Consider the following 12,592-nt stretch of genomic DNA (forward strand, 5'->3'; position numbering starts at 1 on the left):
ACACCGACACCTACACCTACACCTACACCTACACGTACACGTACACGTACACATACACATAAACCTACACCTACACCTACACCTACACCTACACCTACTCCTACACCTACACCTACACCTACACCTACACCTACACCTACACCTACACCTACACCTACACCTACACCTACACCCACACCCACACCTACACCTACCCCTTACCTACACCTACACCTACACCTACCCCTTACCTACACCTACACCTACACCCACATCCTCACCCACACCCACATCCTCACCCACACCCACACCCACACCCACACCCACACCTACACCTACACCTATACCTACACCCACACCCACACCCACACCCACACCTACACCCACACCCACATCCTCACCCACACCCACAACCTCACCCACACCCACACCCACACCTACACCTACACCCATACCTACACACACACACACATATATATATATATATATATATATATATATATATATATATATATATATATATATATATATATATATATAATGAAAAGTATTCTAATACAATTGTATCTCCAAACCAAACCCTTGGCCGTTAAGGTTCTCACCTCTTCATTGACTTCCATCACCGACTCCCCATGGAGGACATTCGCTTCGTCACCATCACTGGGGAGGTGAACATCACCAAAGTTGACTACTACGTGGGTTGATGTTTAACTTTTGTTCCTGTGTTGTTGGTTGTTTTTTTGTTTTTTGTTACTTTTTTTCTTGCGGTGGCGCCATGGTCGAGTGATAGTATACATGACTGCTAGCACCATATCATCCAGGTTTGAAGGGGTCGGCGTGGTCGAGTAGGTTAAGCTCATGGTTGCTCAACCGAAAAGTCTCGAGTTCGAACCCTCGGGCAGATGAGGCTCGTTAGCTGGGGAGAGACAACAATTGCTGTTAGCATTCCCCCTCCCTTCCCCCCTCCCCCCTCCTCCCAGAGTCCACACATCCCTGATAGAAACGTGAAGCCAAGCTCACGGAACACGTGAACTCTACTTCATCAGAGATATTGCCCACCAATGTGAATACCGACGGCTGGGCCTAGATTTAACTAAGACTAGACTAGGGTTAATTAGAACTCCAACTACAATCAGAAGTTGGACGGGGACGTTGGTCCCGCACAGTATCGACGACATGCCCGATGGTTAAAATTAGATCAAAGACCAAGGACGTGGGGCGGCGTGTGCGGATGGCAACACCACGACTCCTGACCCGAAAGTCTCGAGTTCGAATCCGGTTTTTTTTTTTCGTACAACGTCTATGAGTCCCAGATAGGTTCCTGACTCACTTTAGATAAAAATAAAGGCGGCTGAGCTTTTCCGATCACACTACCTAGTCATATGCCGGGGTCCCTGAAAAAAAGGTGAGCTCTACTTCATCTGCCTCATGACCGACATATTGGATGTGTACTTTACTACACTATTAAATGATAGGGACAGGCCTCGAGATGTGAGTTTAATCAACCATTTTTACAATATCGAAACGGGCGAGCGAAATATTCGGCACTTCTAACAGACCAATTTTGCTGTAATTCGGCACGTTTTTGGCTTGATGACAAAGCAATATGACATTCAATCTGACTTAATTGGATGCCTAATTAATTTTATGTAAATTAATTACAATTTTCTGAAATTATCAATCTGTCCTATACTACTATTCCGCACTATTATACGCGCATTATCTTGTTCATTTGATGCGCAATCGTTTTTAGTCATGCAACTCTATTGTAAATAAAAATTGAAAGTACTGAAAAAAAATGCATTAAAATTTTTTTGATAACAAGCTTTTATGTAATAATGCACTTTAAGGGAGCAAAGGATTTTCTTTAAATATATAATAATATATAATAATACACTACTATTTAAATTACTATAAATGCTGTTTTTTTTTTGTTCTTGTGTTTCAGATTACCCGGCCGGTAAGTACATTTTGCATTACTTACGCGAGCAGGTGATAGGTTAAACTCTCCTGTAGAACCCCCTATGTTGGAGTTTAAAATTATTTTTGTGTGTGCTAAAGAAGGCCAACATTTAAAATAACATATATATATATATATATACATATATATATATATATATATATATATATATATATATATATATATATATATATATATATATGTATATATATATATATGTATATATATATATATATATATATATATATATATATATATATATTTATATATATATATATATATATATATATATATATATATATATATATATATATATATATATATATATATATATATATATATATATATATATATATATATATATATATATATATATATATATATATATATATATATATATATATATATATATATATATATATATATATATATATAAAGAAAATCGCGGATCAATTTATTATGTATCACATGCATTGACCTACCCCTATAGTACGGCCACTTAAATAGAAACAATTGATCTACCGTAGGTCAAGGTTCAACGACCTAAAACACATTATTCAATTCAGTAGCTGACATGTGTTAAGCGACCTGTTTCGTTACAATTTTAAAACATAACTAAAGCGGTCCCCTACCCCTGACCCCACGTCGTCCCCCCCCCCCCCTCCCCCGCCCCACTCCAGACATTTTATCTTTCATTATTTCTTTGTATCAAAATCAAATCCACTCCCTCCCCCTTCCCCCCCCCCCCCCCACACACACACAACTTACTAGTGTCTTCCCTTGCTCCTTTTTCATTCTATCCCCCTATCTGTTTTATTCGTCCTATCCCCACCATTTTATTCATTCCTCACCTTTCATTCTTTCTTTCTCTGCCCATGCCCCCTCCCCACCCTACACACAAGCCTTATGTAAATAAATTTGCTTGTCATGCTTTAAGCTAATATACAAAATCTTTTAGTTAAGAGAGCTTTAAAAAATAAAAATAAATCTTAAAAACATAGGCAATAATTCAATAGATGTCTTTGAATGTATAAACATGTGCCATTCTATTTAATTTGATAGATGGCATAGAACGTGTACATTTGGCCACTTTGTGTATTTAATAAATGGCCTAAAACGTGTACATTTGGCCATTCTATGTAGTTTGATAGATGGCCTAGAACATGTACATTTGGCCACTTTATGTAATTTGATAGATGGCCTAGAACGTGTACATTTGGCCACTCTATATAATTTGATAGATGGCATAGAACATGTACATTTGGCCACTTTGTGTAATTTGATAGATGGCATAGAACGTGAACATTTGGCCACTTTGTGTATTTAATAAATGGCCTAGAACGTGTACATTTGGCCACTCTATGTAATTTGATAGATGGCATAGAACGTGTACATTTGGCCACTTTATGTTGTTTAATAGATGGCCTACAACGTGTATGTTTGGCCACTCTATGTTGTTTGATAGATGGCCTACAACGTGTATATTTGGCCACTTTATGTAATTTGATAGATGGCCTAGAACGTGTACATTTGGCCATTCTATGTAATTTGATAGATGGCCTGGAACGTGTACATTTGGCCACTCTATGTAATTTGATAGATGGCCTAGAACGTGTACATTTGGCCACTTTATGTAATTTGATAGATGGCCTAGAACGTGTACATTTGGCCACTCTATGTAATTTGATAGATGGCCTAGAACGTGTACATTTGGCCACTCTATGTAATTTGATAGATGGCCTAGAACGTGTACATTTGGTCACTTTGTGTAATTTGAGAGACGGCATAGAACGTGTACATTTGGACACTTTGTGTAATTTGATAGATGGCCTAGAACGTGTACATTTGGCCACTTTGTGTAATTTGATAGATGGCCTAGAACATGTACATTTGGACACTTTGTGTAATTTGATAGATGGCATAGAACGTGTACATTTGGCCACTCTATGTAATTTCATAAATGGCCTAGAACATGTACATTTGGCCACTTTGTGTAATTTGAGAGACGGCATAGAAAGTGTACATTTGGACACTCAATGTAATTTGATAGATGGCCTAAAACGTGTACGTTTGGCCACTCTATGTAATTTGATAGATGGCCTAGAACGTGTACATTTGGCCACTCTATGTAATTTGATAGATGGCATAGACCGTGTACATTTGGCCACTTTGTGTAATTTGAGAGATGGCATAGAACATGTACATTTGGCCACTCTATGTAATTTGATAGATGGCCTAAAACGTGTACATTTGGCCACTTTATGTAATTTGATAGATGGCCTAGAACGTGTACATTTGGCCACTCTATGTAATTTGATAGATGGCCTAGATCGTGTACATTTGGCCACTCTATGTAATTTGATAGATGGCATAGAACGTGTACATTTGGCCACTCTATGTAATTTGATAGATGGCCTAGAACGTGTACATTTGGCCACTCAATGTAATTTGATAGATGGCCTAGAACGTGTACATTTGGCCACTTTGTGTAATTTGATAGATGGCCTAGAACGTGTACATTTGGCCACTTTGTGTAATTTGATAGATGGCCTAGAACGTGTACATTTGGCCACTCTATGTAATTTGATAGATGGCCTGGAACGTGTACATTTGGCCACTATGTAATTTGATAGATGGCCTAGAACATGTACATTTGGACACTCTATGTAATTTGATAGATGGCATAGAACATGTACATTTGGCCACTCTATGTAATTTGATAGATGGCCTAGAACATGTACATTTGGACACTTTGTGTAATTTGATAGATGGCCTAGAACGTGTACATTTGGCCACTCAATGTAATTTGATAGATGGCCTAGAACCCACTTAATATGACTTTGATTTTCCCCAACCGACAGAAAGTCCCGATGAATGTCTATGTCTACGGGATCTACCAAACAGACTGGATCTTTATCAAGGGCATAAGCGCGGAAAACTCAAGAAGGTATGACGAGAGTGCTCTGGCGATGTTGATGTCGTAGATAATGGATGGTCGAATGGTCGAGGCGTTCGAATGTAAATCAGAAAGTCTCGAGTTCGGATCCCGAGTCCTTACAACGTCCCCGCATCCAGCTCTGATGGGTACCTGACTCTACTTCACCCAGCTCTGATGGGTGCCTGACTCTACTTCACCCAGCTCTGATGGGTACCTGACTCTACTCCACCCAGCTCTAATGTTGCCTGACTCTACTTCACCCAGCTCTGATGGGTACCTGACTCTAGTTCCCCCAGCTCTGACGGGTACCTGACTCTGGTCCTTGAGTCCACCCAGCTCTGATGGGTACCTGACTCTGGTCCTTGAGTCCACCCAGCTCTGGTGGGTACCTGACTCTGATCCTTGAGTCCACCCAGCTCTGATGGGTACCTGACTCTCGTCCTTGAGTCCACCCAGCTCTGATGGGTACCTGACTCTGATCCTTGAGTCCACCCAGCTCTGATGGGTACCTGACTTACTTTAGAGAAAAATGCAGGCGGTTGTTGCTTGCCACACGATCTCATCCTAAAGTCACAGAAACTCATCAACTACTTCACCTGCACCGCGGGGCCTGAGGCTCAAGGTTCGAAAGGGAACTTAACTTTTCTTTTACGTCGATGATAGAAATGGCGAGCACTATTTCTGATTTGCATGAGGCCTGGTGTTTAGGGGGTGGGGAGATGGTTAATTGCATTTTGGTACGCAATTTTTCTTTTGATTACCAAAAAATCATTTTGAATTTTAATTTGATTTTAGAGGGTAGACGCATTTTTTAAAGAAAGGTGACGCAGGCAAACCAAAATGTTTGTCGTTATATTATTATGGAAGATCGGGAATTTCTTGATGTATCTATCAGGGCGTGTGTTATTGGTTTATGTGGTTGGTTTGTGTGGTTGGTTTATGTGGTTGGTTTATGTGGTTGGTTTATGTGGTTGGTTTATGTGGTTGGTTTATGTGGTTGGTTAATGTGGTTGGTGTATGTGGTTGGTTTATGTGGTTGGTTTATGTGGTTGGTTTATGTGGATGGTTTATGTGGTTGGTTTATGTGGTTGGTTTATGTGGTTGGTTTATGTGGTTGGTTTATGTGGTTGGTTTATGTGGTTGGTTTATGTGGTTGGTTTATGTGGTTGGTTTATGTGGTTGGATTATGTGGTTGGTTTATGTGGTTGGTTTATGTGGTTGGTTTATGTGGTTGGTTTATGTGGTTAGTTTATGTGGTTGGTTTATGTGGTTGGTTTATGTGGTTGGTTTATGTGGTTGGTTTATGTGGTTGGTTTATGTGGTTGGTTTATGTGGTTGGTTTATGTGGTTGGTTTATGTGGTTGGTTTATGTGGTTGGTTTATGTGGTTGGATTATGTGGTTGGTTTATGTGGTTGGTTAATGTGGTTGGTTAATGTGGTTGGTTAATGTGGTTGGTTTATGTGGTTGGTTTATGTGGTTGGTTTATGTGGTTGGTTTATGTGGTTGGTTTATGTGGTTGGTTTATGTGGTTGGTTTATGTGGTTGGTTTATGTGGTTGGTTTATGTGGTGGTTTACGTGGTTGTTTTTTGTGGTTGGCTTATGTGGTTGGCTTATGTGGTTGGCTTATGTGGTTGGTTTATGTGGTTGGTTTATGTGGTTGGTTTATGTGGTTGGTTAATGTGGTTGGTATATATGGTTGGTTTATGTGGTTGGTTTATGTGGTTGGCTTATGTGGTTGGTTTATGTGGATGGTTTATGTGGTTGGTTTATGTGGTTGGTTTATGTGGTTGGTTTATGTGGTTGGTTTATGTGGTTGGATTATGTGGTTGGTTTATGTGGTTGGTTTATGTGGTTGGTTAATGTGGTTGGTGTATGTGGTTGGTGGGCTTGAAAAACCCATAAAATTCAGTTACCCTTCCGAGCCCAACCATCCATAAACCAGACGAAGTAGAGTTCACCTGTTTCTGTGGCCTCGGTTAGTAAAGGGATTATATTGTCAGCACTATGCCCCGAAGACTTTGCTTCCCTTAACGTGAGCTAGGTACCCTCTAGAGCTGGGTGAACTATGGTAAGTTCTGCGGATTTTTGGATCCGAACTCGAGACTTTTTGGTTCGAAGTCAACAGCTCTACCAACCAGCCAGGCATAAGCGAAGCCCAAAAGGTTAAAAAATAATTAGCATAAAAGTTTTTTATTTGGTCTAATGTATGTATTAGACTGTTTGCCATCCCCCAATAGATTTGATATGTGTGTATTAGACTCCCCAATAGATGTGATATATGTGTATTATACTGTTTGCTACCCACTCTCTCCCCTGATAGATTTGATATGTGTGTATTAGACTGTTCGCTTTCCTCCAATAGATTTGATATGTTTGTATTAGACTGTTCGCTTTCTTCCAATATATTTGATATGTTTGTATTAGACTGTTCGCTTTCCTCCAATAGATTTGATATATTTGTATTAGACTGTTCGCTTTCCTCCAATAGATTTGATATGTTTGTATTAGACTGTTCGCTTTCCTCCAATAGATTTGATATTAGTATTAGACTGTTCGCTTTCCTCCAATAGATTTGATATGTTTGTATTAGACAGTTCGCTTTCCTCCAATCAGATTTATCGTTACATTGGTGTGCGGCCAAGAGTACGAGACAAACGACAACGCCTTCTCCATGGACGTTCGCTACGACTTCGAATCCTCACAGAGAAAGATTTTATTCTCGTACAAGTCTGGCGGGTTTTGGTCGGATGCAACAGAGATCACTGCTTTTCCATTCACCATTGATACGGACTTCGATCTGGGCATCAAGGTCGAATTGGAAACCTTCAAGGTCAGACGCTGACGTTTTAATCACGTGCACACACACACACACAACACACTATAATGACCTTTGAATGCCCTGAAAGTAAGAAAAATATATATTCTCGTTTTAATTAAAGCATTTAATTAGAGCATTTATCGCTAAAAAATGTCAAATGTTTTGGCCAGGGATATAAAATGTACAGCATTCTATTGCCTAGCCTCCGTGTTCCTATTAAGTATTACATTTTTCATCATAGGTTTGCGAGGACTGATACAGAATTACAATAATAATGGACCTACGGGTTTTTTTTTTTACTTTCTTGTATATAGCGTGTAGAGCAGTGGCGTAGCTAGGATTTTTGGCCCCTATGCAAAAAGTGTTAGTGGGCCCCTCAGAGGCGTAGCGACCCTTCCCGGCGACCGGGGACAAACTTTTTCGATTTGCACCCCCTCCCTCAGACTTTCGATTTGCACCCCCTCCCCCCTCAAACTTTCGAAAAAGGGCTCCTATTTGCATTGCTTACGCTACCTTTACGGTAGCTACGCCACTGGTGTAGAGTGAGGATTGTAATTGTGAAAAGAAAATCAAAATCGATCAACAGTTCTCGACGTTTTTTTTACCTCGCTGAGTCGGAAAAACTTAATTTTGCAATCCTGTCTGTCTGTTTGTGTGTATATATCAAATGTGTAGTTTTCTTTCAATTTTTTATGGATTTTCGTTAAACAAAAAGGGTACTTCAATCACGTCCGGTCTTTTTTCAAAAGCCGATCAATAGAGTACTGTTCAAATTAGGAGGACGTATTTTCAGTATACGTATAGCGTTATATACACAGGTTTCTATCAACTTTTAAGCAATTTCCGATAACCGGAAATGGCACTTTTATGGGGAATAAAATAATGTGTGTCCTATTTCAGTTATGTAAACGAAATTTCATGTATAAGTATACGATCTTATACCTGTATTATTTTCACTTTTTGATTGACTTCCAGTGAACACAAGGGGTACTTTATTCTGTTTCTGTTTACTAAAATACCGATAATCTGAGTACCGTTTCGGTTAGGTGGACGAAATCATATTCGTAGGTATAAAATCTCATATGACATAAAATGTGACTTAGTTCAATGTTTACTTAACTTGTTTAAAAAATTAATCCATGCTTTCTTTTTAAAGTACTAATGTTCCGTCCTATAATGCACACGTTGTTTCATTAATTTTGTGCGTAATTCTTTTTTTTTTCTATACGATTCTATTCTATTTTTAAAATGTAATCATCGAGAAAAGTTTAGAGGAGGGAGATCACTGCCCTTTTTGCACATGTCGCATTCCATGCCAAGTAGGATACTATACAAACACAAGCCGAGCAAACACATTACTCGCAATGAAACCGCACCCGTAATAATAAAACGTCATCAAAACGTAGACTACACCGGACAACTCTCCATGAAATCTCTTACGTAATTTAGAGACCAATGCTTTAATACAAGAAAGCAGGTTTATTTATCTTATTAATTTCAGCGCACTCTAAAAAAATATTATAAGTTTTTTTTTTGTATAAAAGCATGATATTAAAACTTTTAAAAATTATTTAAAATGTTTATACTTTTTAAATTTTAATAGAATGAAACGGAACAGCTAAATGAATGGCGCTACACATATAAGCAAACTATGTCCGAGAAAATTTAATTTTGCGTAGGGGCCCCACTTTAATTATTTTTTTTAAGTTAATTAAACAACCTATCAAGTCAAATTTTATGTCACATTGCAATGTCAAGTTTGAAAGAAATCGGTCCGATCTAGATGTTTGAAATTACACAGGCATGTTTCAGCCCACAATAAAAACAAAAGAATGTCAGAGGAATCAAATTAAACATTGTAAAACGAAGCACGGTCAATAATGAACAAAATGTTTGCCACCCCCCCCCTTAGAATTACACACTATAAAGCAGTGGCGTAGCCAGGATCGTCTCAAGGGGGGGGGGGGGGTTCCAATTTTTACCCGGGGACAAACTTTCGATTTGCACCCCCCTCAAACTTTCGATTTGCACCCCCCGCCCCTCAAACTTTTGATTTGCACCCCCCCCCTCAAACTTTCGATTTGCACCCCCCCTCAAACTTTTGATTTGCACCCCCCCCCCCTCAAACTTTCGATTTGCACCCCCCCCCCTCAAACTTTCGATTTGCACCCCCCCCCCTCAAACGTTCGATTTGCACCCCCCCCCTCATACTTTTTATATATACCGAGGGGTCTATGGGGGGGTTATGACCCCCCCTGCCTACGCCACTGCTATAAAGCCTCCAAGCTAGAGTAACACACCATGTACAGAGTCTCTCATGACACGTGTGGGTTGTTTGTTTTTTTCAACAGGTCTACGTAGGCGGAGTTTACCTGACAGAGACCGACCACACCATCGAGGGCGCCGACTATCTCGACATTAGAGGGGATGTCAATGTCAGCAAAATAACCTTTAAATGAACCAAGTTCATTCAGCCGCTAGAAAAACTTTTTTTTTCTTCCTTTCTTTTCATCAGCTAAAGTCTTATGTGATCGTCTGTAAATGACGTCACACCCTTCCATCCTCACTCCTAAAATAACCAGGGTTATAATTTTTTTTTTAACTAATTCAATCTTTTATCTTTTTTTTTTTAATCTCTCTAAAACCGAAATATTGTCTTAAATTGATGGCCCTTTAAATCTTTTATTTTTAATCTCTCTAAAACCGAAATATTGTCTTAAATTGATGGCCCTTTCAATCTATCATTTTTTAATCTCTCTAAAACCAAAATATTGTCTTAAATTGATGGCCCTTTCAATCTTTCTTTTTTAATCTCTCAAAAACCGAAATATTGTCTTAAATTGATGGCCCTTTCAATCTTTCATCTTTTTTTTAATCACTCAAAAACCGAAATATTGTCTTAACTTGATGGCCCTTTCAATCTTTTATTTTTAATCTCTCAAAAACGGAAATATTGTTTTAAATTGATGGCCCTTTCAATCTTTCATCTTTTTTCTTTAATCTCTCAAAAACCGAAATATTGTCTTAACTTGATGGCCCTTTCAATCTTTTATTTTTAATCTCTCTAAAACCAAAATATTGTCTTAAATTGATGGCCCTTTCAATCTTTCATCTTTTTTCTTTAATCTCTCTAAAACCAAAAAAGAATCTTAAATTGATGGCCCTTTCAATCTTTCATCTTTTTTCTTTAATCTCTCGAAAACCGCCCATATTTGTTCCTCATCTTACTTACGCTGCGCCATCCAACCTTTAACGAAACTTTGTCCAACATTTAAATATGCACCGTTGTGTTTCTACCGGTTAAAAAATCATTAATCGTCCCAAAAGTTTAGCACAAAATTTTACATTTAGGTTTAGTGAATGAAGATTAAAAATGCCTATTTCGTTGTTGATTCTGAAGAAATTTCGCTGTTAGGCAATGTTTCGGGCGTCATTGTTTAGCACTTTCGTTTTACTTTTCAACGATCTTTAAAGGAAATTTTCGTCTTGGTTCGGTGGGTTCTGTATGAGGACTTTATGTCGACATGTCTTATTTCTTCCAACCCCACTCCAACCATTACAACCCTCAGCTTGTAGTTTGTATTGGTATGCCTCATTGTATTTTGAATAAATAAGCCTTGAGATAAAACGGCCGTTTTGAACAACAAAACCTTGAAATAAAACTGCAGTTACAAAAGTATGAAATTATCTGATGTTTTCATTTCTCATTGTATTTTGAACAACAAAACCTTGAAATAAAACGGCCGTTACAAAAGTATGAATTTATCTGATTTGTATGCATTTCTCGTTGTATTTTGGACAACAAAACCTTGAAATAAAACTGCCGTTACAAAAGTATGAAATTATCTGATTTTTATTCATTTTTCATTGTATTTTGAATAACAAAACCTTGAAATAAAACGGCCGCTACAAAAGTATGAAATTATCCGATTTGTATCGATTTCTCATTGTATTTTGAATATCAAAACCTTGGAATAAAACTGCAGTTACAAAAGTATGAAATTATCTGATGTTTTCATTTCTCATTGTATTTTGAATAACAAAACCTTGAAATAAAACTGCAGTTACAAAAGTATGAAATTATCCGATTTGTATTAATTTCTCATTGTATTTTGAATATCAAAGCCTTGAAAATAAAATGACGGTTACGTAAGTATGTAGTTATGCAATGATTTAGTCGGCCTAAAAATATGATGGTTCTCTTAAAATTGTATTTTGTTTCAATTGTTTGAAATACAGAAAGGATAAAAGGTGTGAATGACAGTACAGATGCCAAGAGGGTAGGAGTGGTCGGACGGGTCAGCATATAGTTGTTTACCCGAAAGTCCCGAGTTTAAACCTACGGGCAGACAAAGCTCGCTAGCTGGGGACAGCGCCACGTCTAGGAGGAGAGAAAACTGCGAAATCGAGGCGATAGGGTTACAACTCTGATTTCCTTTCGGCAGCTCCAGCGACTCTGCTGATTTTAAGGTGTAACTATAACGCACTGTCCCTTGCGCCCATCAGCTGTGTGGAGAGAGGGGACTTGATACCAGAGCAACATATAGCCCATGCTGAGTTTGGACCTCCAATGCACAATCATCCAATGATCTATTACTATTACTTGATTATTATGTAAATAGTGGCAGTAAAAATGCCAGGCATCTCTTTGACTAGAGCTATACTATAATTATATCATCATCTATATCAGGGGTCTCCAAACTTTTCAGTCCGAGGGCCGCATTAACTATCAAATTTCAGTTCGGGGGCCAGTTTCTTCCAGGCATGTCTTTGATTTTTCTGGGCAAAGTTCCTCAGCAATCACCGACAAACGATTTTTCCTTGGACAAAAGGATCTCCGCGGGCCGTAGTTTGGAGACCCCTGATCTATATCTATATATATGATGCTTGAGTAA

The 12,592-nt window shown here is 38.4% G+C and overlaps 1 protein-coding gene across 1 annotated transcript; it reads left to right on the plus strand.

Moving 5' to 3' along the window:
• The first annotated feature begins 611 nt into the window (after window positions 1–611).
• Window positions 612–11,850, plus strand: LOC131957685 (galactose-binding lectin l-1-like). The gene is made up of 5 exons (XM_059322427.1): window positions 612–674; window positions 1,928–1,939; window positions 4,801–4,886; window positions 7,493–7,709; window positions 10,049–11,850. Exons 1-5 carry the CDS (start codon window positions 612–614, stop codon window positions 10,154–10,156), a joined length of 486 nt encoding a protein of 161 aa, XP_059178410.1. The 3' UTR covers window positions 10,157–11,850.
• The last annotated feature ends 742 nt before the right edge of the window (window positions 11,851–12,592 follow it).

This window comes from Physella acuta, unplaced genomic scaffold (genome assembly GCF_028476545.2).
Source record: "Physella acuta isolate Inbredline_101_S28 unplaced genomic scaffold, ASM2847654v3 ptg001256l, whole genome shotgun sequence".
Taxonomy (NCBI): domain Eukaryota; kingdom Metazoa; phylum Mollusca; class Gastropoda; family Physidae; genus Physella; species Physella acuta.

Bases quoted from the DNA above. Each gene is read 5' to 3' on its own strand.
- LOC131957685 (XM_059322427.1), top strand. From the start codon at position 612: ATGGAGGACATTCGCTTCGTCACCATCACTGGGGAGGTGAACATCACC. The intron at 4,887-7,492 runs GTATGACGAGAG...TCCTCCAATCAG, and splicing joins AGCGCGGAAAACTCAAGAAG to ATTTATCGTTACATTGGTGT. The intron at 7,710-10,048 runs GTCAGACGCTGA...TTTTTTCAACAG, and splicing joins TCGAATTGGAAACCTTCAAG to GTCTACGTAGGCGGAGTTTA.